The sequence below is a fragment of the Acanthopagrus latus genome, chromosome 2 (assembly GCF_904848185.1).
Source record: "Acanthopagrus latus isolate v.2019 chromosome 2, fAcaLat1.1, whole genome shotgun sequence".
Taxonomy (NCBI): Eukaryota; Metazoa; Chordata; class Actinopteri; order Spariformes; family Sparidae; genus Acanthopagrus; species Acanthopagrus latus.
Window position 1 is genome coordinate 4228829 of NC_051040.1, and position 27712 is coordinate 4256540.

Consider the following 27712-nt stretch of genomic DNA (forward strand, 5'->3'; position numbering starts at 1 on the left):
CGCCTGAAGATGGCGACATTACACCGAGAACTGGTCTCTGAATCTCTTGCCATAGTTCTCCCAACAGGCATTAAAATGATCAACAATTAGCAGTAAATTAGCTTAAAACAGTCAGAGCCGTAAGATATCCGTATAATGGTAAGTCTTGGTTGTTAAGGTTGTCCAACAAAGCGTATCGGGCTGATTGTTTGACAATTAAATACAACAAAAGAAGTAAAATCAACTATATCCCCAAGAGACAGTTAACGTTAAGTGACGTTAACGCTAACGCGGCTAGTTAGCATAGAAGTTAGTTTGCTAACAACAACAAAAGTTAACCTATCACGAGAAAACTGCGAAATCCTTAAAAACATTATATGTATGCTATGTTAATTAAACTTTGACTTCTCCCAGAAAGTCACAATTTAACAGACCAACCGTCAGTTACTGTTCAGCTAATTTTACTTTTCGTAACGGTTATATAAATTAACGGTTCCGTTATTACGAGAAATTACAAAATAAAAGCCATCAGAAAAACAAACAAGGCCCTGAATTTGTTAAATAAACATGTTTGTCACAAAACAAAAAGATTGGACTAAATATTGATTATGATGTTGATTAACAATAAAAATGAGCACTTTTAGAGCTTTTCTTTTCTTATAGCATGTGGCAAGTGTCTTTAGATTTACCAGCTGAGTTGATTGCAACCCTTCCTGTTTGAATGATCTATTGCTTAATATTACAGTAAGATTACAACATTACCAGGAAAGACCATTGAAACTTTTTTTTTCTTCAGTTACGTTTCCATATACACCCTGTCCTCCAATGATCTCCCTTTCTAATGCAAATCCTAATGCATTTTTAGGTGTGCTGGAGTTTCCGTGCAAGGACTGCAGGATTCCTGCTCTGTGCATCTTTCCCTGCTTTTGAATGCCATATCACCCACTCTCTCTCTGCCAGCCAGTCAGCTTCCTGCAGCAAAAGAAGCCACCTCTGCAGACTTAGGGACATTAATGTCCCCTGTTTGGTCGCCTCTTCCTCTTGGTGCGTTAAAACAAGGATGCCTTTGAGTCTCCCTGTCCAGCTGCACAGCCACATTCACAAGCACAGACACTACCTCCCTGTGTAATCACTTTCTCCCCTGAGAAATGACAGAGGAAAAAAAAAAAGAAGAAGAAAAGGAAGAAATCAGGGTGATAGACGTGATTTGGGGGACACTGGAGACCTTGGATGAACAAATCTGGTAAGGAGACACATGTCACGATTCGACGATTTTATCAGACATCTAAGGATTTTCTTTTCAGGAACTGAATCTCTTGCCAAGTTCAGGCGACACTCCAGAAAACTGCATCATAAAGTGACATTTAGGTGTGGCCTATTTTTTTTTCTCTCTCTCTCTCTCTCTCTCTCTCTCTCTGTCTGTCTCTGGGTTGATGCTCTGAAAAAAACCCACAGATGTTGCTTCCTGGAGTACACTGATGGTGCTTAGATGATTGCTCATCACTATCTCTCTAACTCTCCTCCTCCTTCCTCTATTGGTACTGCATTTGTGCTCACTTCTCTCTCTCTCTCTCTCTCTCTCTCTCTCTCTCTACTCTCCCCTCCCCCTTGTACACTCACACACACACACACACACACACACACACACACACACACACACACACACACACAGAAACTGATGTGAGTTCCCCTATCTGTCAGAGCCAGTTCCTCCATTTAAGATGCTGACTTGTTTATGTTGAGGGGACAAGTGGATTACTTTTGTTCGCTATTGCAGTCCAGTTTGAGGCTTTTTCTTTTAAAGTTTCTGCTTTGTTGCAGGTGGAGGGAGCACTGAGTCGGTTGTGTTGTTAAGTTGTGTTTGATAGATATCTTTAGATAGAGAGTGGAGGGGGGGCTGACACACAGAAAGTGGTTTTGATAAGCAAGGTTTAGGCGTGGAGTTCAGACTAGTCTATGACTGGTTGGTGGGCAGCTCTTACCCCCAGCAGCTCTCCATCTTGTGCCCGCTCCTGCAGTCCTGGGCACATAAACACATAGAGGACACAGAAGAGAAGGAGGAGGAGGAGGAGGAGGAGGAGGAGGAGGAGCAGGGTCAACCATGGAGCTGTAGGGACACGCTCAGATGCCCGTGCGGATCACCAGTGGAGGAGGAGTGCCGCTGAGGAGAAGAGCTCTGCAATGAACAAGACCAAGAGGTAATTAAAAAAGAGAGTGCATCAAAACTGAGAGTCTGGTGCACTCGGACCCACTTGCAGCTCGGTGTCTTGTGCAAGTCTAAGTATGTGTCAGCAGCAAGTGTTTTGTGTGCAGCAGCAAAGTGTGAACCTTGAGGTTATGAGATGCAGTGTGGTTTGTGCAAAGCCTTTTGACACGTTGAAGAGAAATGAGGGCATTTAGTTTTGATTTTCCGCTTGGTGTGTATGTTTTCTGCCCTTTATTTGAATCCAGACAGTGTGCAGTGGAGACAGAAAGAGGCTCTGTGTTAAAAGAAAGGTTGCAGACACACATATCACACACACACACAGGCATACACGGTCACGGCTAATGTGTTTGACCTGCATATCAGTGAAGAATATCAACATCTCAAATGATATGTGTGTACTAAACACAAGCAGACTCATGACATTCAACAGTTGTGCATGCCTGTTGAGTGCTGCCTGCCCACCTTTCCATGGAAATGTGCTCTGCTTTTCTCTCCTAACCAGCTAATTTACATTCACATGTCAGTTCAGCGATATTTTTTTTTTGCATTTAAACGAAGATACTGCTGACAAATGACATATTTAGTAGCCTTAGTTTTCAGTGACACTTTTTTACTGCTGAAGTTGTGACCGCAGCTCTTATCAGATTGCCTGGAATGACAGGGTTGTGTCTTGAATGTTAAGGTAGTCAGATGTGTTTTATGTGTGACTTAACCACCTGAGTTTAAGGTGGACTGATGGAGCCTCCTTCAGTGGCATGCTTATCTTAAATCAGTAGCTGGAATTACAGTTTCTGAATGTTGGTTAAATAATAACTGGCATCCTTCAGTACTGAGTTCACTTTGCCAAATTCAGTCTCACTGTCGGCACAACAGAAGTTAATGTGGCCTAAACTGTGGGTCACTTTTCATTGCGGAGACACAAAATGACCAAATCATTCGAAAATTCATGAGCTATTTCTTAGCCACCTCCAAACCATTACACTGAGAATGTAAAATAACATAACACACTCACATTTTCTATAAAAAAGACATTTTTAAAAATGCATAAATTCCTATTTGGGAAATGCACAAGCTCACATTTTAAATCTTTTATTTGTGACCTGTGCCGCATGAAGAAAGGGGGATCCGCTGTGTTTTGTAATTGTATGTGACAGTGTTTCACCATTATCTTCCAGTCACAATGGTTTACAGCCAGGTGATATTTTGCAAGAGAGGGCAGAGGGAGTGATGTCGTTGAGAACAGGGTTGACTCGCACTTGTATTGCTACATCTGTAGCTATCCCGTACAAGTATGTGTAGTGAATATGCTCAGTTTGTAAATTACATACTAGAATTACCTTAAATTCATTTTGTGAACTTGGAATGATTCTGTGCCAACGTTGGCCAAAAAAACAAGCTTACTGAAGCATATTGCAGAATTTCTGTGATGTATACTTTTTAAGGTATCCATGCAGAAAAGCAATGTCTTTGTTTTGTTATGATAGAATACTGGTTCATGCTAAATAAATGTAATAAATGGACTTCAAAGAAGCACCCGTTGTTAGCTATTTATGGTTATCATGTAATGAGTGACACTGTTACTTTTGGAAGACAAGTCTACGATGAGAGCTGATCCTGAGATGTGTGTTCATTAGTGCATTTGTTGCTGTTAGATTAACTGTTGTGCTGTACTACGTGTTGGGGATCTAACAGTTCAGAAAAGTCATCTCAGTTTAGAGACACGCGTGTTACCAATCCTAAAAAAATAACATAACACATAAGGCCAAGATTAGGTTTCTGCTAAGATTCACAAATCATTAGAAAACTGCGAGACTTGCTGTTAAAAGCTTTGTAGAAGAAAAGGGATAACATTAAGCAGAATAACTGATATAGATCATGTGTGATAAGTGTGTGTGTGTGTGTGTGTGAGAGAGAGAGAGAGAGAGAGAACATAAGGGGAAGAGAAAGTATGTCAAGGTGCTGAAGGTGTGCATAGTTGTGCAGGTATGACTTCACGGTCCAACAGATTCTTGGCTGCAGTCCCAAACAGTTTATATGACTTCTTCTCCACAAAATAGCCCAGAACGTTTGTGAATAGATGTCGCTGTTTTAATGTAAACTACAATGGTTGGTATAGTGACTTTATTGTCGGCCCGAATGGATGAATGGCTCATTGCAGTGGATGCATCCTCTTGATGCGGAGGGTACAAGAACGCAGGTTGTGAGAGGGGAGAGCGAGAGAAAAAGAGCAGCTCACAAACAAGGCCTTCAAAGGACCCTGGCTTCAATTAATCAATTAGGGAAAGAAAAAGAGAGGAATTTGCATATCCCCCCGCCAGTGTGAGAGCGAGGGAGGGAAAAAGGGAGGGGGGGGGGAATGGATCTCTAGCCAGGAGTCCTGACACGGATGGGAAAGGGAGTGAGAGGGGGATTTCCAAAGAAGAAAAAGGAGAGGCAGTTTCCTGAATGGCTTGAATAGAGCAAGGATGAAGGAAGAGGAAAATGTGGGTGAAGGAAGAGCCAGTGAGGAAAAGGAGGTGTAAAAGGTCTTCCTAGAATAAAATCAGTGATATGATCGCCCTAGTTATTTAATGCTTCAAGAAACAATTAACCATTTTGAGAGTGTTTTTCCTTGTTATCATGCACAGTTTGCACTATCAGCAGTTATGTGGTTTCCAGGGATGCACTGTTACAGTACAGAGGGGTGACTACTATATCTGTCCAGCCAGTTACTGATATGACTCTTTGGAAAAAGGGGAATGCAAATGCTGTAACAGTAACAGTAACACCAACTGTGTTCAGATTTGCATTTGATTCCACCACATGCTGAGCGTATTTACCAACAGATCTCTGTCTCTTTAGCTGCGTAGACTCACCACACAGAGATCAGTGACTGCTGCGCTGTGCGTTACCTGCTCAGCAATCTTGGGGAAATTCCCTGACAAACGTCATGACATCAATAACATTTCCCAATCAGCACTTCTGTTTGTAGTAGCGAGCGTCTCCCCTCATATGTAAGACTGCTTTGACAGTCAGAAGTGGATTCGCTCTGAGTCAAAGAGGGAGATGACGAGTTGTAAAGGGCACTGAGATAAGAAAACCATCTATCAAAAGTCACAAAATGAATCCTCAGTTGTTTCATTTTTGTTTATTTACTTCATCAGTTTGCACATTTTTAAACAGTTTTTCTAAATTAAAAAAAAAATGCAAAGAACATTCTATGCAAATGATTTAAGACCTGCAGGCATATAAATATATTACTGTTATAATGTAGAAATGTAAATTTTACTGTTACAAAGGTCAATTTGAAGTATCTTATTATAGCCCAGAGGCCTGTTGACATCAATGTGTAGAAGCTGATGTTGTAGGGAGGTGAGGGGTATTCAGTAGGTTTCAAGACACCAGTACATTTTACACACTGTCCTTTAAATAATGTACACATTATTTAAGATTTAACATTCAGAAAAATCTACGTCCATCAATCCTTCAACCTCTGGACGAGACTGTAGAAGTGTAAAAGGTGGCTGAGTTATATGTAAAGTAGGGCTGGGCAGTATCTCAATATTATATTAGCACTCATAAGATTTTGTGTATCGTTATATTGTGATATGTCTTAAGTGGTGGTGGTGTAATTTTCTGATCCAGCCGGTGAATTTAGTGAATTCAGTCAAATATATCATGAAATTGAGATTTTCTGATTTGCTTTTGAGGAGATTTCAAAACATCAAGATTTATACTGTGTATCAGAATATAAGGGCAATAACATTTTAATATTATAATGCAGGCAGCCTCTGTGTGCGTGTCTGTCTTTTCCCACAAAGGTTTTCATGTGTGGTGAGGTTCACCTGTCTGTACTGTAAAGTAGCTCACTGTGGTACACGCTGTGCTGTTTTGTGTTTTGAATTCAGCAGCCAGCCGGTGTAATGAGGCGAAGAGGAGGGAGAGGAGGAGAGGTGTGCTTTTGTCGCCCAGCAGGTTTTCAAACCAGCTGCCTAAAGCAGGACTGCCAGGACGCAGAGAGATGGGGTCGTCACTGACATCAGGGTTTCTGAATCAAGGCATGGCTGAGGGGGAAATGTGTGGTGTGATAACTGTGACGGTTGGATAAAACGGCACGTACAGACAGGAGAGGAGCTTGTGGTATAAATAGATGAGTGAATGTCACCCTGTATGCCTGTATGAATTTGTGCGCCCATGAGTGTCCGTTCATGTGTTGTACATAGAGCTCTTTTCTGTGACCGGCAAGGATGTTTATGTTTAGTTATTTAATGTGTGCGCTTGCTCCTGTTGAGAACATGAGTGGGCTGGGGGGGAAATGAACCGCTCACACGAGCGCAGGTTAAGAGAAGGGGATGCAGATCTGGTCATTCAGGGAACTTGTCGGCAGTTCTCTGAACTCATAGCGTTTCCTGGTAATGTCATCGCTTTAGCCGCAGTAGACAGAACAGTTCACACAGCTTCACAGCGATACATACATGATACATAATGTTACAGACTCATGAGGTTACTACAGACACATGAGGACAGAATCTGAAACATATGAGCAGAGCGTTGAAAGATTTACCATATTTTTTTTAAACAAGGTTTAATTTAAACTTTGGCTTCATCTCAATTATGGAATTATTATGGATAGAAATGTGTATTTTTTTGCAAAACTGAGGCAAAGATATGAGCTTTAATGCAAGATATACGAAAACAGTCACTTACTGGTTATTGTGAAATGAATTCAAACGTTGCTAAACTGAGTCCCTGATCTGAAGAGGAAGCGTTAATCGCACAGTATTTGAAAAGCCCTGAAAGAGAAACTCTGTGTTAACACGCGTAGTGAACCATGACCTTCATTGATTCAACATTATTTTGCAGTTGAGATCACACTCACAACCAAACCAACTTCATCGTATGGTCAAAGGCGTGGTTATTGATATGTCTGACCGAAAACAAATGTTGTCATTCTGTCATGACCGTTGAAAGCCAAAGGAAACACAACTAATATCAACATTCTCAACCTAACTGGTTCAGAATCACTGGGATTTAATGGGGATCCCTCAAACAAGGTTTAATTTATAGCTCGTTACACCTTCTTGAGGTGTTCAACTGAGGAACGATCTTTCCTTCATCCTCTCTCAGATAAATAAAGGAAAATAAACAATTTAGTCCGACAGAACTATTTATTTCTCCTTATTTTCTTGGTAACACGTGGTTATAAAACATAACCTCAATGTATTTATTATTTATACATTTACCAGTGTTCTTGTCAACAATTAATGCTGTTCAACAAGCTTTTAAATAGTCTGCAAACATGTACCTCAGTTTTTACATGCTGCCATACAGTACAATTGCCTGACATTGCATTAAATAATACCTTCAGCTAGCATGCGTGCCACCAACAGGTCCTGAGAGGGAGTGGTTTTCTGAGGAAGTGCTCAAAAATTACAATGGTTGCAAATCAGTATTGCTGTAGGTGTGCAACGTATTATAAGAATGACTCCAATGTTATGTAATAGTGTACTTTTTCAGCCTGACGTTGATATTTTCAGTGTGTACTGTAACTACTGTTGAAAGGCACGCATCAGTACAACAAACACTTGGCCAATTATAAAAAACACCTAATAAACACAGCTGTTTTTAAACTCATTCAGGGGTTTATGGGGGTAATTATAATTATATATATACCCTATTATCAAATTAAGGTCCAGTGTGTAGGATTTAGTGTCATGTGGTATTGATTGCAACCAAATTAACACTCCTCACATCAGCCTCTCCTGTGGGAGCCACTTAAAAGACAAGCAATTGATATAGGACTGAATAGACACCACCTCTATATTCATTATCTAGTTCTCTTTATAAATATATGCTGTAATTGTAATCATCATATTGTTAAAACAGCCATGGTAGAAGATAGCTGCTAGCGTTTGTGACAAAGGAAATCAAAATTCATCAAAATATGTATCAAAATTCTGTTCGCTCTTAATTTAAGAAGCTTTTAAAAGCACAGATCAAGTGAAAATACGGCACACTTGTCTGTAACTGGGCCAGTTTTTCAGTGTAAACCTGAACCTGTGATGTTTGGTGACCAGACGAAGTGTCAGCACAAGTCCGAGTCTGTGACTAACTTGACAAATAATGAACATTTTCCAGATTGTTCTGCTACAATCTGTCAGGTAGCTTCGGGCGAAGAAACACAGAACGCTATGTAGTTGTTTTCAGTTGCTCTGTGAGTACGTGATGGTTGAGACAGCTGCAGCGCTGTAGCACAGCTTATCAGATGTGGGGAGCTGCATTTCCTCAGATGCTGACCTGCACTACCTCACCACACTCTGTTCTACTTATTTCTAGTCTAGTTATTCTCCCTGTCTGTGTCTGACTCTCTTTCTCTCTCGCTCTCTCTCAGGAAGCCCAAACTGGTCCAGCGGAGGAGGAATACATGCCCCAGTCCTCAGGACATCAGCCGGGCCCTGCAGAGCCCCAGCTCTGCTCCCAGTGCCAGCGCTGCCAGCCTGGATGAGCTCATACAGCGCTGCCTAAACTGCTTCGGTCAGTCTGTGTCCCTGCACGTGTTCCCAAAGTTTGTCATGTGTCTTTACTCTTTATCACAACCAGGTTATATAAACGAGGGATGAGGGAGGAATGAGGGGGGATCCAGGGTGAGAGAAACGGACAGGGAGGGAGGGAGGGAGGGAGGGAGTGAGACAAAGGGCAGTCTCATACAATCAAGCTTTGTTCTGCTGGGCTACAGAGGCCAACGAGCTATTCCCATGCAGTATAAACTATACAAATCTCTCTCCTCGCTGCCTCTCCGCCTCTCTTTCAGTGGTCTCACCCTCTTCATCGGTCAGTTCATCCAAATTCCAAAAACATGTCCGGATGCCCCTAATAGTATCAACCACACAGATAGTTAATGTTTAATTTGAAGGAGGTTTTGAAATATCCGGTCCTGTTACCATCACAGTGCCTTTACTGTGGGTGGAAACTGTTTTGTGATGTTTAAAAAAATGTAAGATCCTTATTTATCTAGATAATCATACAGTTTTCTTAGGGAATATTTAGTGTCAAAGGTAGATGATTAGAACAAAAAATGTCCACAGGTAGTGAGCAGGAACGGAGACACTGATGTTGAGTAGTTTTATGTTGTCATACAAATTTATATTTATCATAGTATTAAGCATGAAAAGTGTGCAGTAATGTTTTATTCTAGATGTGAGCTTGATAAATATCAAAAGCTGGCATCGATTGCTCCAGTGCTACTTGTTTTGAATTAGTTCTGTCGATTCTCTGTCAATTGCACGTAATTGTATAATCAAGAGTTGCAACAATTAATCGATCGGCAGCTATTCTGATAATCGAATAATTGGTATGAGTAGTTTTTTTTTTTTTTACTTGAATATAAAGGGCAGCTGGAGAAAACCAATATGAAAATCTAAACCCAACTCAAGTAGAACTGAACTGAACTGAACTGTTTGACCAGCTGATCGGTGCAGCCCCCCAGTTTATGTTGTTGTTTTAGCCCCATTAATCCTTTTAATGTAAAATGTGCTGCTCTGTTTTGGTTGCAGACTCAGAGGGGAAGCTCTCCAGCCCCAGAGGGTCCCAGCTGGTCCACATGACGCTGATGATGCACAGTTGGGTTGTGCCATCTCAAATGTTTGCCCAGAAACTTCTCACCCTATATCCTCCTCTGTCACTCAGTGCAGTACTCTGGTCCCACTGGTGCACTGCTCCCAATCACATGTCCACATTCATTAATCAGATCAGGAAACAGGCATGGCTTTGTTTTGCACTGCTTGTCGACAAAGCAGATTTAAAGTATATATATATCCCTGTGCGTGGTTTTTTTTTTTTCTTCTCTTTTGTAATGCTGAGCCATGTCTGCTCAGTGTGTTTAGATCCTTGACTCTGTCTCTCACTTATAAGGATTGTCCTTCAGACAAGAGAGGACCAAAGCGTTCGCAGATCTGCCACCTTATCAGGTGAGTAAGGACACCGGGCACATGAGCGTGTTGTATGACAGACTGTGATAGAACTGGTTATCCTGCTCTGTTTTGCGGGTAGTAAACATACTTTCTGTCCTGCTGTGTGGCAAGGCAGTGGATCAGCCAGTTCCCGGCGGTGTTTGAGGCCGACCCCCGCCTGGAGCAGACCATGGGGGACCTGTGGGCGCTGGTCCGGTCAGATGGAGAGGAGACGCACTCGCAGCTCATCGACACCTCCTGCCTGTGAGCCATGCCCTGGAGGAATTATAGTTTGCTTATTTGGCCACAACTCAAACAAGTTTTTCTATAAATAGAAAATAGAGGTTTTCTATAAATAGAAAAACCGAGTATTTTTGTCCTGTTGCTTGGCTTTCTTTTCCTAGAAGCCCTCATGTGAACATATTCCAGGCACCCTCACCCTCTGTGAAGAAGAGGAAGGTGTCTTTGATCTTCGACCACATGGAGCCAGATGAGATGGCTGAGCACCTCAGCTACCTGGAGTTCAAGAACTTCTGTAACGTTTCAGTAAGTTCACTGAACAGCCTCTTATTATTTACTGTTGTCACATAATAAGACCTCATCCTGTTGCCCTGATTTGCTCCTTCTGAAGGAAACAGGTGAAAGTGCAAAGAAGATGTGATAACACTCTTAACTGAACAAATACTAATTACAGTACCAGCGGTGACACGGATGTAATTATCTCATAATAACCTGGATAAGTGACATCACTTTAACCGACAACTAAGTAGACGCTGTTCAGTCAATCAATTTTTTTCTGTGTAATTATTAAAGTGAGGCTGAATAATTAAATGCACTCATACTTTTGTGCATCTTGATGCAGAACACAAACAGCTGTGTATAAAATGAAACAACAGACTGTAAGAGCTGGTGACAGGGAGTTTAAAGGCCACAGCTTCCTAACAACAAAACCTTTTTAAAATCACTTTATGTATATACTGGCACAAATCTAGAAACAGATATTTTTCCACACTCTCCTTTCTTTATTCTGTTCATAACCAGACCAATGCAATGAGTCAATGCATCTTTAGATTCTATCCCTTTCGAATTGAATTACCTCAGTGTAAAGTGTCACATTTATTAAAACATTTTCATCATGTCGAGTCAACATGACTAAGTTAAATTGACACAAATTAAGTTGTTTCCTGACTGACCACTGCTGATCTGATCGGCCAGTTCCTGGACTACCGCAGCTACGTGGTGCGAGGCTCGGTGAGGGACAACCCGGCGCTGGAGCGGTCGGTCATGATGTGTAACGGAGTCTCCCAGTGGGTCCAGCTGATGATCCTGAGCAGACACACAGCGCAGCAGAGAGCCCAGGTCTTCACTAAGTTCATTCACGTGGCGCAGGTAAAACGAGGCGAGGGATCGGACGTCACAAAAACTATTTGTTTTGGTTTCTAGGTTTTGTTTTTGGGAGAAACTGACTTGCTGTTTCACACCTCGCGGTCACTCCCTCTGCTCTCTCCACTATAGAAACTTCGTGCTCTGCAAAACTTTAACACTCTAATGGCAGTGACTGGAGGCCTCTGTCACAGCTCAATCTCCCGCCTCAAAGACACCTCTAACCTTCTGCCTCCTGACATCACTAAGGTATTTCAAATATTACTCAGGAGTCAGTCCGCCTCACCACAATGCCATCATGATTCAGCTTTTCTCTCTTGAATCATTGACCTTCCTGGACATTTTTAGTTTTAACGTATTCGTGTGTGAATTTGTTATTCATAATTGTACGCTTCTCTTACTTACTTACTTGTTATCATAGAAAGTGTAACAGCAAATTGGAGAATTATTTGATATACAGTAGGTCACATTTTCACTTCTTGTTTTCTTTTAGGGGACAACACAGGTTCCTTTCACTTATCCTTATATCAATTCTTTTTTTTTTTTAGTTGTTTAGTCAGACAAAAGTATAATAATTGAACATATAGTTTGATGCAAGGCCACCAGCTGTACGTACAATGTGTATTCAACACTTTGTGGACAAAATGTTCTCATTTGATCACTGAGAGATAAGAAGAAAAAAAAAGGTGTTTTTTTGTACAGTAAGTTCTGTAATTTAATTAAGGCAGGGGTGTTTTTTTTATTTGGTGGCCTGTCGTAATGACTTCTAAGAAAACAGCAGCTGATACATCAGAGAGAGGAAAGAAGATGACAAACGTGACTCGATGTAACGTGAATAAAACTTGATGCATCATCTCATCCATGAACATGTGTTGCCTGAGTGACATAGATACATTTATATCGGCAGTGCTGGTTCTCTAATAATGACTCTAGAAATGTTGTATATGGAATATTCTTTGGATCAATTTTTACACACAAAACTGGAAACATATGCACGCGTACGAACCACTTTTGAGGGTGATTTATACATTTGACCCCAGATGTGTTTACAAACCGAAACCAACAAATCCTGCACAGTCTGCCTTCGAATTACTAACTACAGAGACACACGACAGGCTCATTTATCTTTACCTTCTTGATCTTTGTCCTCTTTGAGGCCCTGAGTGAGATGACAGAGCTGCTCTCCTCACGCAGCAACTACATCAACTACCGGCGGGTTTACAATGACTGCAGCGGCTTCAAGGTGCCCATCCTGGGTGTCCACCTGAAGGATCTAATCTCGCTGAATGAGGCCCTGCCGGACTACATCGACGAGGACAAGATCAACCTGAGCAAGCTGCAGCATCTGTACAGCAACATCAACGACCTGCTGTCTATACACAGCTACACGCCGCCCTTCGAGGCCAACAAAGACCTTCTGCATCTGCTCACGGTACGACACAGAAACTCAGAGAGTGTTTTAAGAATTCAGATAAAAAGAAAAAGATTTCAACAAGAACATCTCAAATTATGTTCTTTAATGCTTCAGCTCTCTCTAGATTTATACTACACTGAGGATGAGATATATGAACTTTCATACACCAAGGAACCCAAGAACCCCAAGATCCAGGTCAGTAGAGCTAAACACCCCTCTCTTTGAAGTTGATTTATCTCTCAGGCCATCAGGCTCACACTTGCTATAACCTTTTTTCACAAGACGGGGGATATTTGTGTACTGTCTGTGGGCGTTACATCTTCAAAACAAAAGCATAGACTCAGTGTCGAAATATATCAAAATGAGCCACATCAAAGCGCCGTACGTTAGGGAAGCGTGTTATGTGGTGGGTGTGCTCTTTTTTTTTTTTTTTTCCTGTTTCTCACATGCGCAGTCCTTCGTGTCTCATCACTGCATCTGTCGGTCCACAGCCTGTAGCTCCTGTTAAACCGCCTGTAGTGGCAGAGTGGGGTTCAGGGGTCACACCCAGGCTCGACCCTGACACCATCTCTAAACACGTCAAACAGATGGTGGATGTGAGTATGTGACTCTGCAACAAAACCATGTCTTTCACTTCCTTATTACTTGGCAGCCTAAAGCAGAACTAACCAACTGCTCCTTGACAAGCGCAACTGAATATGTGATTGCTCTGTTGCCCCCTGCAGTCCGTGATGAAAAATTACGACCAGAATCAGGACGGCTACATTTCGCTGGAGGACTTTGAGAAAATAGCAGCCAACTTCCCCTTTTCCTTCTGCACTCACGAAACTGACAGGTGAGGAAGCTGCAAATTGTCAAAGGCCTCTCGTGTTGTTGTGGCTGCAAAACTGAGAAAAACATGAAACAACATGAGCTGCTGAATGGTTTCTAAAACCCTCAACTGACTTACTCACTGTTGTGTTGCACTTTGGAACATTTTCTGCCCAGAGAAGGACAAATCAGCCGTGAGGAAATCAACTCTTACTTCATGAGGGGAATGTCCGTATGTGCCAAGCTGGGCTTCAACTTCAAAGACGCGCATAACTTCCATGAAATGACGTATAAACGTCCAACGTTTTGTTACACATGTGGAGGCTTTGTGAGTATCCATTGTATCCATGCTTAGTCTTATATACCTGGCCAGTCAGACTGCAATAACATGTATCGTGTCTGCTCTCTTGTAGCTGTGGGGCGTCATCAAGCAGGGCTACCACTGTAAAGGTAAGATCACAATCCATGTGGTCTCAGTCTTCATCAAAGAGTAATCAGCTTCATCAGAGCAAGATGATACCCTGTATATAACTGTAAAACAAGAAAGCTCTGTCTTTCTGTCTGTATGTTCTCCAGATCTGTTATTAAAAACATTAATTTGGTCCACTTTACACTTGTTTTAATAAGTCTAGACAGTCAGCGTCGTGTTGGATGAGCAGTTCTCAAGAAAGCTGTGTGCAAAAAAGAGTGTTTAGCATATTACAAAAAAATATATTTATTATATATGTAATGTATTTTCTTACTTACCAGCTGAGAAAGTGATTTGGTTTGTGCCACGTCATTCACAGACCTATTTTTTCTTCTTCTTTGAGTGGACTGATCCTTTAAGTAGAAACACGTCTGTTAAAGTTTTTTTTGTGTTTTTTCAGACTGTGGGATAAACTGTCACAGACACTGCAGAGATCTGGTGGGAATGGAGTGTTTGAAGAAACACAAGAACACAACAGGGTCCTGCCCCTGCACCCCTGCCCCTGACTCAAGAACCAAGGGCAACAGCTGGAGTACGTCCTTTTCCACATCATATACAAAACATACAGCTAACACCTAAAAAACTGCCTTTAAAACGACCTTGAACCTTGCAAACTGACTTATTTTATGTTCCCTGTCAGGTTCAGAGGAGGAGGCGTTTGTTTTCCCCCAAAGCAATGAGACAGAACATAACAAGGGCACCTCGGTTTGGAAAAATAACACAGAAGATTCTGCGCTGTCAGACCGCTCGACTCAGACGGATCCTGGTGTGTGGACGCCTGAGAAAAAGGACAAGAGGGGAAACCACCACAACTCCCTTGTGCATGCGTCCCCAGACAGGAAGGTGAGACGCTGCAAGGTGATTGTGACTGAGGACAGAATTTTATTGGCCTGTTCTGGCTTTTCTGTGCTATGTTGCTGTTTTCATCACAATTGCTCTTGACCTCAGCAACTGAAGAATCACGAGTGTCAGTATAAATCTATAGAGTGACCACAGGTGGAGAAATAACACCGTAAGAGCTTCCAGCAGTGATTCACTTGAACACTGTGAAGTGCTACAACAAGAGAGATGAATCAACCACACATACTGGCTGTTAGGAGTTAGGAGAAATTTACTCCTCTAAATGACGCTCCTCACTGAGGTTTTCTTATGGGAAAATAATTCAAAACAGACCAGTTCAATTAAATCTCACATGATAGAATTTGTAAACTAAATCTATATTAAGTGCATGTGTCCATGTATGTTTACACTGAAATGGTTATAGGTGGCTGCTGAAAGTATCTGGCCCATCTACAGTACATTTCCTGGTTGTAAAGCCTGGCACATTTGAATTCTGTAATTGTTCAACCCTGATTTAAATCCTCTGTTTGAATAACTGTGGCTATAATATTGTTTTTCACTTCATTCCCCTCATAAAGCTCCTGTGCAGGTGTTGCCGCCGCACAGTAAACTCAACCAAGAAATAATCCTTTCTGTGCCGAGTGCCCTTTCCAAAAGTGAACTTTTTCTCTTAAACAATGGAGAACTGAGAACATAGCCTCTGTTAGCTCACCACTACCTCCACGAGCAGCCCATGGTTTTGGTTGTATTTACTGAGTTTATTAACACGAGGTGAATGGTTATTAAATAAGGCAAAATGTAGTCCAGCAAGATCACTGTCAGCAGTTTTTAAGGACTATTTTTTAAGGACTTTAAGGACTGTTTTCCCGCTAGAACCTAGAAATAAAATATTGTTTCTGAGTTTTCTGGATGATAAATTTGTCTTTTCTGGTTTTTTTCGTAGCTCAACACACTGCCAGCGAGAACACGAGGCAGCTCCATGCCTGTTTCGTTCCTGCAGGAGAAGATGGAGGAGCTGCATCTCTACAAAGACAAGAGCAGAGAGCCAGACTGAGCGCTCTTATCGTCAAACATTTCCCCCTCACGAACAAAAACATCCAGACACCACCACGTGTCTGACACAGCTGTGTCTGACTCCTGTTGAACTGATGAGATTTTTTTTTTCTCAATACCAGCGAATATACACGGACTCCCTCATGTTTCAAGTATGATTGTGATATGTTTTTATTATTTTATTTGTGTCTGTCTCATTAGTTTGGTTTGTTGTTTAGGCTTCATACATCAGTTTTCCCACTGTAATTTATAAACACCTCGTCTTGTTTTTAGAACAGGTGCCTTGCTTCTCTGGTGCTAAGACTCAACACAACCTCTATGAACAAGGTCATTAATGACAGCAGACATCAAGTTCCTGATCTAATATACGCGCAATTAGGGATGCACGATATTAACTTTGGCCACCAACCAATATGCCAATGTTTCCCAACTTATTTTGGCCAATAATAATATTTGTGTTTATTTTTTTTTCCCCAGTTGCCAAAAAAAAAAACATTTTCCTGTGTTGGAAAATAATAAAACCAATTAGTAAACTCTTCCTGTACACAAAGTGTCATCGACCTGTTGCATTGCCAGAAATGTTAATTTCATGCCAATATTGTAAAGACTTTTTCAGCCAGTACCGATCATGTGCAGATGTTATCGTGCATCCCTACGAAGAAAATGCAGGGTAGGAAATTAACACTAAACTCAAAGAAAGTCTGGTTCATTTTAACTTGGGCAGCTATACGACACCTCTCGTGAATTTGGAATTTGGTCAAAAATGTATAATTGGCATTTGTTGGACTTTGGCTTGGTTAATATATGTGCACCACGACACGATTTGTCATTTGTCAACCCGCGGGGTATTGCCATCCCATTTATAAGGTATCTATTCCCTTAATCTTTCGTTATTTTAGGCCAGATGATGGTGTGCGATTTTTCAAATAAGTTAAGCCCAATATTGGATATTTGCATGTGATTAACCGTGACATCATGATGTGATTATTCTTTTATACCTCCGAAAAAATCTTCTTGATTTCTCTTGCCATCACAGTGTGTTTGTGAAAGAACACTTGCCTCAGTCAGCCACCACAAATATTACTGGAGAACATCTTATTTCCTGCCCTGACAACATTTGACTTTTCAAATCACTCCTAAAAGTTCACTCAAGGTTCAGCAGGACTGCACTGGAACTATACATATGCTCATAAAAATGGCATATTATTTCAAGGTGAATGCTTTTCTTGTTTTGGTTTGTCCTTTGTCTTCAATTTCAATCTTGTTGAAAATAAGAAAAATACACCAACAGTGATGAATCATGCAGTATGTGTTGTTTGTGGCAGAAACAAAAAGGAACACATGAACACCTACCGGCGTATACAATTGCATTTATTGTATAAAGGCAAGAAGACAGCTTGGGTAACTGGTCAGTCAGATTTTCAATTCCAGGTAGAAAAAAATGGGTTTGACAACAAGATTTAACTACTGGACTCAATAAACACCAATCACAAAGGGATTTTTAAAAAAAACTGCACGTAACTACTAGGAGTGGCAAAATATTTTTCTCAATCAAAGACTCAATTAACGCTTAAATACTACAGTATCAACAACACCTATTAAAAAAAATGATGTATGAATTCTATTGGAGTAAATAAAATGTGCTCACTCGTAACTGAAAATTAAAGAGCAGGAGAAAAAGGGTCATGAAGGTAAAAAGCATGCATTTTGTTCTTTGTTAAGCTTCTCAAAACAAGCAAAATTATTCAGGCCTTGCTGTATTTATCCTGCCTTGTAACTTTTTCCTCACTATGCATCCTAGAAAATATACAATAACCTCTTCAATCTGTAGCAAATGTGGAGTTCGCAGTTCTACAGACGTCCACATTCAATGCATAATAGATAACATTCATTAAATGCTTTGATACCTATCATCTACCACCTCACAGTCACTGCGGAGGGTAAGACTTCATTCAGTAAAAAAAAAAAAAAAAAAAAAAAATGAAAAGACATCAAACTGTATACAGTTTTAAGTGTACACTGATTGGTGAGGAATGAAGGCTACTGTGTTAAACCCGACAGAGACCGTTATGATTGGGGACTTGATGTGAGACTGTACAAAATCGACTTGCTGCAGAGGTCAGAGGGTTTAGGACACAGGTGGATGCAGGTAGAGGTGCAGGGCGGAGCTACTGGGAACCAGAAGATGAGCCTTGGCTGCCCTGTCCAGGGTAGCTGCCATACTGGCTGTAATACTGGTTCCACTGATTCTGGTTCTGGTAGTACTGCTGCCACTGCTGAGCATACTGGAGGGAGAAACAGAGAGCAAGAACGAGCATGAGAATAAGAGCATGCAACAGTAAAAAAAAAAAAAAGCTGCTGCTTTTCAGTTTAAAATTCTGAAAAAGTCTAAGGTACTCGAGAAGGAATCGAGTCAAAACGTAACAACATAAACCAAACCACCACAGGGTTCAATTGTAACTACAGTAGACCTATTTTACAAGTTGATAGCAGATTTGCATTAAAGGCAGGGACAGGTAGTGTTTTATTCGCCTTTGCCTACCTGCTGATATTGCTGGTTGTAGCTCTGTGGTTGTTGCTGTGGCGCCGGCGCCTGCTGCTGCTGCTGTGGCTGTTGCTGGTGGTGGTTGTACGTCTGTCCAGCGGCAGGTGTCTGGCTGTAGCTCTGGCTGTAGCTCTGGCTGTATCCTGGGTACTGGCTGTAGTAATTCTGGTTGTAGCTGCCCTGGTTGTATCCTTGACTGTAGCTCTGGTTGTAGCCCTGGAAAAGAAGAATTGTTAGGGTGAAAACATGTATTTGACATTACATTAACATTTATCAGTTATTGTATTTCTCCACATATAAGTACCTGGTTGTATCCCCCCTTGCTGTACGGGGCAGAGCGATTATAACTTCCTCCTGACTGCTGGCTGCGGTTATATCCGCCACTGCGTGAATCAGAGCCTCCATCGCGGTAGCTGTTTCCCCAACGGTTCTGGTTATAGCTGCCACGATTGTAGCCTGCCAAATAAACAAATATCATGTTACAATATACGGTAAACACAACGTTAGTGTAAAAGCAGTCAATATGTTTAAGCAACCTCATATAGTACTACTAGTAGTATACTATAGCTTTACAAAAAAGGAAAAAACATGAGATATGTCGACTCCCTCACTCACCTCCTCTGTAACCACTGCCTCCGTCTCCACTGCGGTTCTGGTAGCCACTGCGGGGCCCATCACGGTTGTCATAACGCTGGAAGCTTCCACCGCCGCCGCGGCCCCTGAACCCACCCTGCCTGTTGTCAAAGCGTTTTTCAGGGGGTGGGCCAGCCTTGCGGCCCTCCTCATTGTACTGCTTCAGCAGAGTTTCAGCCTCTTCGCACTGCAGCTCAGCGTACGTCACTGCCTCCAGGAAGTCGCAAGCCTCAGGAAGAGTAAAGTTGGCTTGGAGAGTGATAGTGGTGACCACAGGAGGAGAAGAGAGAGGGACAGCCCATCCAGCAAGGGGCGGATGGAGAAAAAGAGAGAAAGAGAGAGGGGTAGGGGGTTGTAGTGAAGACCAGAGGAGGCACACCACCGGAAGACAAAATGAAAAATAATTACTACCATACAAAGACAGTGGACATCATAGAGCAGAAACTAAGAGCAGATAGATGAAAGCAGATGGCAGGGTAGAGGGAACAAACATCACCTCCAGGGGAACATGGAGGAAAAATTTGTTTAAGCAGACACAGGAGAGGGGGGAGTTCAGTAGAGGTGTGGCGGGGGGCAAAAGGGACAACTAGAAGGTTGGTGAGAGGAGGAAACAGCACTGCAAACCAAGAGCAGCTGATGTAACGCACTTACAAGTTAACTTCCAAATACGTCTGCACGAAACTGCTTGTAAGTTTGCTATTTGGAAACATCCTTTTCAGAGAAGCAAATTGGGCAATATTAGACTATTACATGGCCTCGACGAGGCCCCGAGTCTCAGTTTGCAGTGCATTAAAAAGGTAAGCTTTATGGCAAGGGGCAGATAGAGGGCAAAAAAATAAGGAGGAATCGAATTTATGTGGACCGTTTAAAAAAAATAAAAATGTCCAGGTCTGATATCTGGCCAAAGCCTATGATGGGGGAAGGGGGGAGGGGGACATCTTCCAAGTTTGATTTTAGAGACAACACATAGAAAAGTAAAAAAGTAGATCTGGTGTTTTATTTGTTTTTTTCCACAGCATTCCTACCTTTCATTTCTAAAACAGCATGATCGGGCACATCCTTCCCCTGCTCATTGGTTTGCTTTAATGTTCGTTCTTTTAAATCCTCGTCCGTGGGACAAATTACAATAGCCTTGCGTTGAAAACCTTCAAAAGGACGCATTTTTCGTCTCCTTGCTGATCCATATACATTTGTCTAGCAATGGTGACAAGAAAGAAGTAGAAGCTTGTTTGTTATTGTTTACTTGTAATGGCTTTCCACTGGAAGGAAGCTGGAACCCTGCAATAATGAAGTGAGAGAGGTTTGGCTTGGATGTCAGTCTACGTTTTTACTCAGGTTCTAATGGCCTCTCATCACTCCACAGACTCACCTCGTGGTCTGTGCATCCAGGTGACCTGTGACTCCTGATCAATGTTAGTTATGGACAACAGGGGGACCCCACAAGTATAACTGACTACACTGTACAGTTTGTTCGCTCAGTCACACAACATACGAAGTTCAGATTAATCAATAATAAAAAAAATAGATCTCTAAAGTGATCCTAGGCATTACTGTGCTTATTCAATCGAATTGTCTTCATGTGCTGCTTGTAAAAAGTGTTTAAAGTGTTACAACTGGAGTTAATGATGTCAGAGGTGACGCCACTATGAAGAATCTCAAATATACTTAATAAAAACACTGCTTAATAATTCTGGTTCTTCCACAATACAGGTTCATATTCTTAGCATATTATTGAAGAAAGAAAAAAAAGTATGGCCAAAGGACAATCTACCACAGGCAAGTGTAGCTGCCATAAATCATTTGCCAACTAGAAATACACACAGTAGAGCGCATACCTCTGCCATGTCATTACAGTTCCCTTTGATTCAATCAAGCCTGTTCACGAGGGTGAAAACACAACTTCCTTTTCAAAGGTGAAAATAGTGCAAGTAAAAACCAACACAGGGAAATTTAGGCTGCAATAAATAATTTGCAAAAACCAGCAAGATAGCAGCAGCTTCATATTTGTTACAGCAACTCCATTTAATACATATTCTATAAAATGTAACATTGTCACCTCAGTATTAACCATTTCATCACAACTGGGAACACCAAAATAACATATTTTCCGCACTTCAGCCACACTTTCAAATCCCCGTTTGGTTCTCTATGTTCTAAAAATATATTCCTTGACAAATCTGTGCAGCTTTAAGAAACAAAAATAAACGTGCAGCTCAAAATCACGACATTTCTTAACAAATCCTACAGTGTTAAAGATTTAAAATACACATTAGATTCAGAATTCAAGCTGCCACAAACCTCCCGGACAAACGCAGCTATAAAAATAAAGTCAGTATCACACTGTGTCACTATGCAAATGAAGGATTCACAGCCACCAACTTATGAACACACAATAAAGCTTCTGAATTGGCAACTCAAACTCAAGTATCAGCTGTAGTCTATCAATCTGTGTTCACACAACAGTAACCACAGGTTTCTATACTCACAACACAATCAGCACTAAATGTTTCTTCAAGTATGTTGTTAAAAAGAACTTCTATAGCAACGTCACACTAATATTTATATGAAAACTTGAAATCAATATTCTTTAAAAGCAGCATTTAACACTTTTGCTCTGAATGTGATAATAATATTAACAGTAGTGTCTCAAATTTAGCAACTAATATGACTTTACAATTCGATGGTATCACACTTCGGCATTCCTGTGAAGTGCTGTGCTTTTAAAACTAACTTGTTTACTTTAACACTTAAATGTATACATCAAAAATGTATAAAAAGTCTACATGCATTACTTTCAATCTCAATTTATAAACCCTAGTACTTCTTTCACACAACATGGTTTCCATTGACGACATCTACAAATCAACCACATGCATCTGACAATTCTTTTAAAGTAAAGTGAATTCTCTCTTTCTAAACAGCTCAATTTACTGTAAAACTGTGAATCTCATACTCGTAACAATAACACGCTACATTAAAACATCTTGCTATTCTGACGGGTCCCCCCAGACTTACCTCGACTTACCTCTTCTTCATACGGTCTCTAGTCCCAGTCAAGACAACAACAGACAGATATTACCCACCTGCATATACTCACAATGTCCACGGAAAAGCCAGTCCACAATCAGACCCACCTACCTGTTTTCACACTGTCCTAACAAGCATCTGAAAATCTAAAATCTGTTAGTCATTACTTACCTTCAGGGTCAATTCATTAAAAAACACACTCAAAAGTTCCATGTATCTCACTTAAAATAGCTTTTTAAAAAGCTATCAACTCTGTCTTATTAAATTAGCAACAGAAGGTGTTTTTCTTACTCACCAGTCAGAGCTTACTTGTTTCTCAACATCTTTACATAGTCATGGTTTACTTGTACATTGTTGAAATTCACAAGACAAACAATACTGTATTATGACAAGAAATAGCAAGTGCAAATATACTGAGGGATGAAAACATGAAATATTCTGTCACTTATGAGAGCCATTAATCATTTTCTTTTTCAATACATGACAAGCAAGTGACAAGAGGGTGATCAATGCTTCTTCTACTCTATCATACACAGAGCCCCCTGAAAGATAAATAAATAGTCCATTAGAGAGATTGATCATCAGGGCACATTGACTGACTGTGGCGTGTATCAGAGCAGAGTGTGGGTGGGAGGGCAGTACCTGATCTAGGATGTAGTTGCGTCTCTTGCGGGCAGCGATCTCGATCAGCCTGTTCAGACACTGGGTGGCCTGCTGGATCAGAACATCCCAGCGCCCGGCGTAGTTCTTCTGACGACGCAGACCCATCACCTGCAAGACAAATAGTCAAGAAAGACCGTGATGGACTGTGTAACTGTGTGAGGTCTGTTTAACTGGGCAGTGGGGACCGAAACCAACCTTCATCTTGTCCATGATGGCATTGGTGCCCAAGATGTTGTACTTCTTCTCAGGGTTGGCCTCTGCATGCTTCATGGCCCAAGTTGTCTTTCCACAGGCGGGCAGGCCAACCATCATCAAGATCTGAAATGAGTGCACAAAAAACATGTTAATTCTGCATCCAGGTGCAAAGATTATGTGATAATTGGTAAATTTAAACCTCCTCTCAAAAAGATATTGACTCAAAATACACTATGCCATATGGTAGCACCAGCAGTTGCCTTTGCCAGTTACATTCACTATGTGTGACTAATCCCAAAACTGAAAAAGGTTAAGGGGGATATTTCTGTTTTATAGGCACTGGACCCAATTTCAAGGCTGCTGCATCAATCACAATTTATTGACACTGGTTTAAATTCTCAGCGCTTCCTTACCTCACATTCAGCTTTGGTGGCAGGTCCCTTAGTGCCTCTGATTTTGTCCTCCATCTCAAGATTGTGGATGTAGGTGTAACCCTCTGGTGGGGGGAAGTATGGCGCCGACTTCTGTCCAAAGTTAAACTCAACGGCACAATTCTTCACCAGGACATGAGGGAACAGGGCACGACCTGCCAGCGCCTCCTTGGTTGTCCGGAAAGCCACGCCCAACGACACTCCATTTTTAGAATAGCCCATCTCCACCTCGTCACCACTGTCAAAGTCCTGATATTATAGTCACGAGTCAGAAAAAAAAGCATCATTAGTTTTACTGGTTGGTGTCAACTAGATGGACAAAACAATAACAGAATTACATCAATTTATTACCATAATTATTTGACAAAAACAACTTATTATTTATGAATTAACCTAACCAACACAGAGGACACTAAAGCAGCAATTCTAAATGATCTTTATACGCTACAATTGAAGTTGATTAAGGAATTGAGTCACAGCTGCTATTACTTACGATGTAACAACCGATGACGTCGTTTTCCCCAAACTTCTCACCGAAGTCTGCAAACTTGCAGTTTTCAGATTTCTTTCCAGTTCCTCCATAACCAAAGGAAAAGGGCTCCTCGCCTACAACAAGTCATAAACAAACACATTGTTTCCATTTCTGGCCACAGCTCTCTTTAGTGGGATTTTGTCATTCATGTCAAATAGAAATTTCTCCACTCACCAAGCTGAGTGCTGCAGTAGTTAAGTGACCATCCAATTCTGACCACATGGGGATCGGGCTCACTGCTGGGCAGGTGCTTTACAGGAATTTCCTCATTGATCTGAAGAGTGGGAGACATATCAGGGCAAAACAATTATAGAGATGACAGTCAGAACATATTTTTAGACAGTTCAAATATATGTTTAAGACCAACTTTGTAAAGATATTACGTTAACAGGAGAAACAAAGGAGCTGCTCATCCTCCGTCCATCAATTATGGACCATTATGTGCACACAGCATAGAGAAAATGTTCATTTACAGTATCTCCATATCTCAGCAGATGTGCTCCCTCAGAAAAAGTCAGCATCTTAGGGTTGTGCGTGTTGTTCACATTACCTTCATCTCGTAACACACGCGGCCGCGAGTGACACCATGTGAAGCTCGTGCTCCAGCCCACAGATAAGCAAAGCCTTCAATTGTCAGTGGGTAACCACTGTAGCGATCCCGGGAAACTTTGAAGTGCAGATCACAGTTGTCTGAAAATAAGACAAGAGATATTTTTTCTTTCCATGTACTAATAAGTCACCACAAAATGTATCAACAAGTTCTGTACAGATAACTTGAGGCGTATAAGCTGGCAGGGAACTTGAGAGTTACTGCACTACAGGTATGAAGTCGGGTGGAGTAAATTAATCTACCACCATGTATCTACATCTGTTGTTGAGGAGAGAGACAGAGGTCTGCTACACCGTCCCAACTTCTTTAATCCATCCTCAAACACCTCTACAAGCCAGGAGCAGTGGGGATGTTGGGTTATAAGTTCAGGTTGTAGCCAAAAAATGTTTGGTCTGCAGTAAAAAGCTACCATTGTATGAAACACTAATAACTTCCTCTAAATTTAAAAATGTAACTGAAATAGAGATGCTTATTGAGAAATCAAACCAGCCAGCTCAGTCTGATTGTTTACACATGGAACAGTAATTCTTAACAGCTGTAACATTTTTCACAGGTTCATCTTTATACTGGCAGATACAAAAAATCCCAATACTTACATGTATCGATTGTGACAAGCGTGTCATCTATGTTCTCTTCCTCATCTTCAGCAGGGGGCTGTGGTGTTCGGGATCTGTGCAATATCAGCAGAGTATTAAGTTTACAACCAGTATTACGTACAAAATACACATGAACACACTAGTAATTGACTATATATTTCTGCTGCTCGACTTTTGCAGGACTGTACTATTATGCTGACTAAAAGCCTAAGCTAGAAGTCCTAATTCCAAATATCACAATTTATAAAGAGCATACCTCTTTTCCTCACGATGCTCATAGTAGTTGTAACTCCTGTTCTCCTCATACGGTCTCTTGCGGCTTTGGTGTCCACCTTTGTCACCTTCAACCTTGACTTCTTCAGCCTGAGCTGCAGCATCTTGTCCATGCTCCCGTTCAGTCCCACGATTATCCTGCTGTCCCTCTCTAATAGCCTCAGGGTTATCTTCAATTTTGACCTCCACCTTGACTTCTGAAATGAAAAATCTCAGTGAGCTTCAGGGGTGGAACTGTACAAGCAAGTAAGTCAGGAGGTTCTTAATGGGATTTGGAATTAACAATGATCTGATGAAAAGCACTTCAGAGCAAAAACATGTCTACAGGGTATTTTTCATATTACATGTATAGCCATAAACATCACCTTTCTGCTCCTCAACAGTCGCCTCTGGCTCTGGTACAGGCTTGGTCTCTTCCTCAGGCATCATCTCAGATTTCTGTATGTCAACATCTGCTGTGAAGTCGGGAATGCTGTGACCCGAGTCTGAGGTCTGCTGACTTTCATAAGGCTCGCCCTCTGGCTCCTCGTCCTCATAGTACCCACCTGAATCTCTACCCTCATCTTCCTCTTGAGGAAAATCACCATCCCCATCACCTTCAGCTACAGCTTCATCCTCATCTTCCTCAGCTGCTTCTTCTGCTTCTGCATCTTAAAAAGGGTGGGACAAACTCTTAAGTTTTCAGGCTCATGAAAACAAAAAGATATGAATCTCTAGAACAATATGCATTAATTGTTTCGACAGTTTAATTTCTTACTTAATTCTGATCTGCAACTTCATAATCCATAAACTTTGTTAAAATAGGCACTTTAAAAATCAGGCATAATTGGGGCTTATCAAAGATTTCATAAAGATGAAGAAAGCTGACTATTTAAGTTCATACACCAGACATGTTCAACGCCAATATCAGATGGTATGGCAAAATATAATATTAAAGCATTAATAGGGGGATACCTTGCTGTTCTTCATCCTCTCCATCATCTATATCTTCTACATCTTCGTCATCTTCTTCATCTTCGTTGTCTTGGGTGTCCTGGAGGTACTCATCGTCCTGCTCTCCCTGATCTGGGGCATCAGCCTGAGCTTCAGCCTCCAGAGCGGCTTTCAGCCTCTCCACCAGGTCCGCCTTCAGGCCTCTGGTGTCCAGGCCGCGGCGCTGAAGCTCCTCTTTTAACTCGTTTACTTTCAGTTTCTTCACGTCAACGCTCATTGTGCCTCAGATGTTAACTGTCTTTAAATAATGCTAAAAAACAAAAGAAAAAAAATAGACACAAAGAACACGGTTAAGTAGAACCAACAACTAACTTTCAAATCTATATCTTATGGCGGCAGTCCGCCTTAGCCCAACAGGCTACATTAGCTGGTTAGCTAGACTAGAAGCAGCTATAGCTAATAAGTTACCACTGTACCTGGTTCCGCAGGACATGTATAAAATAAACCATGTGGTCCAGAGTTCATAACGGCATATGCATCTATTATTACTGCACGGCAAACCCATCTCGGTGATCTTTGTCAACGTTACTATGCACTCCAAGTTGTTGCTATGTCGGCTAACGTTTGTAACGTTCTTAGCCTAGCGTTAGCTAACATACCGCGGACCAATGCAGGACGTGTAACTTCAACTCTGAGAGCACGCAAGCTGCAAACGTTGGTCTGATTTACATGCAAGTCCTGAAGTCAATTAATTTTTGTTTGGCAGTTTACGACATAAGACACAAAATAAGACCAAAATAATGTTGAGGCCTACCTCTTCACACGCGAGTTGCGCGGGTCAGCCGGGATAGATGATGGAGACAGTCGCTACTGCCCTCTAGGGTCGGACACCAGACACAAACATTAAACCGGAAGTTAACTGGACCGACACACATACGTACACGGGGTTATTATCGGGTTGTGTTACTATTATCCCAAATAAACCGAGGTACTCATGTGGAAAATGCTAGTTTGTATTGCCATGTTATATTTGGAGAGATTAATATGAAGGAGGTTCGACATATGAGCTTAAGTAGTTTGCGTGTTCCCCGTCACGCACTTGGTATAGTCTAAAAAAGGAAGTGATGCAGTGTTTACATTGAACGAATGCTGGGTATTGTAGTCCTATAAGTGCCCGCCTTATAAGATTCAG

The 27712-nt window shown here is 41.4% G+C and overlaps 2 protein-coding genes across 7 annotated transcripts; one reads left to right on the top strand and one right to left on the bottom strand.

The window, feature by feature from the left end:
* rasgrp4 (RAS guanyl releasing protein 4) lies at positions 1 to 18063 on the top strand. 5 transcript variants are annotated; one of them, XM_037125195.1, is made up of 19 exons: positions 1 to 138; positions 845 to 1222; positions 1652 to 2177; positions 8556 to 8698; positions 9718 to 9829; positions 10069 to 10131; positions 10246 to 10377; positions 10518 to 10659; positions 11329 to 11502; positions 11629 to 11745; positions 12653 to 12928; positions 13025 to 13105; positions 13402 to 13506; positions 13636 to 13745; positions 13898 to 14048; positions 14134 to 14170; positions 14590 to 14721; positions 14830 to 15047; positions 15973 to 18063. In XM_037125195.1, exons 3-19 carry the CDS (start codon positions 2161 to 2163, stop codon positions 16081 to 16083), a joined length of 2121 nt encoding a protein of 706 aa, XP_036981090.1. In that variant the 5' UTR covers positions 1 to 138; positions 845 to 1222; positions 1652 to 2160; the 3' UTR covers positions 16084 to 18063. The 5 variants fall into 5 exon arrangements, with proteins under 5 accessions (XP_036981090.1, XP_036981099.1, XP_036981075.1 ...); XM_037125204.1 differs by having other exon boundaries at positions 1998 to 2177; XM_037125180.1 differs by lacking the exon at positions 1652 to 2177.
* On the bottom strand, positions 17436 to 27493 carry hnrnpul1 (heterogeneous nuclear ribonucleoprotein U-like 1). 2 transcript variants are annotated; one of them, XM_037125157.1, is made up of 16 exons: positions 27335 to 27493; positions 26542 to 26830; positions 25953 to 26237; positions 25571 to 25784; positions 25315 to 25388; positions 24659 to 24798; positions 24283 to 24382; positions 24070 to 24182; positions 23559 to 23825; positions 23146 to 23268; positions 22930 to 23058; positions 20286 to 20454; positions 19243 to 19509; positions 18932 to 19083; positions 18625 to 18843; positions 17436 to 18367 (listed from the first exon to the last, which is right to left on the bottom strand). In XM_037125157.1, the coding sequence occupies exons 2-16, from the start codon at positions 26795 to 26797 to the stop codon at positions 18251 to 18253; spliced, it is 2625 nt and encodes an 874-aa protein (XP_036981052.1). In that variant the 5' UTR covers positions 26798 to 26830; positions 27335 to 27493; the 3' UTR covers positions 17436 to 18250. The 2 variants fall into 2 exon arrangements, with proteins under 2 accessions (XP_036981052.1, XP_036981062.1); XM_037125167.1 differs by lacking the exon at positions 27335 to 27493 and adding an exon at positions 26997 to 27152.
* Between the last annotated feature and the right edge of the window lie 219 nt (positions 27494 to 27712).

Bases quoted from the DNA above. Each gene is read 5' to 3' on its own strand.
- rasgrp4 (XM_037125180.1), top strand. From the start codon at position 1,128: ATGACAGAGGAAAAAAAAAAAGAAGAAGAAAAGGAAGAAATCAGGGTG. The intron at 8,699-9,717 runs GTCAGTCTGTGT...TTTTGGTTGCAG, and splicing joins GCGCTGCCTAAACTGCTTCG to ACTCAGAGGGGAAGCTCTCC. The intron at 11,746-12,652 runs GTATTTCAAATA...GTCCTCTTTGAG, and splicing joins TGCCTCCTGACATCACTAAG to GCCCTGAGTGAGATGACAGA.
- hnrnpul1 (XM_037125157.1), bottom strand. From the start codon at position 26,797: ATGAGCGTTGACGTGAAGAAACTGAAAGTAAACGAGTTAAAAGAGGAG. The intron at 26,238-26,541 runs GTATCCCCCTAT...ACCCTTTTTAAG, and splicing joins AGAGGATGAAGAACAGCAAG to ATGCAGAAGCAGAAGAAGCA. The intron at 24,383-24,658 runs GTAATGTGAACA...CCCACTCTTCAG, and splicing joins GCGTGTGTTACGAGATGAAG to ATCAATGAGGAAATTCCTGT.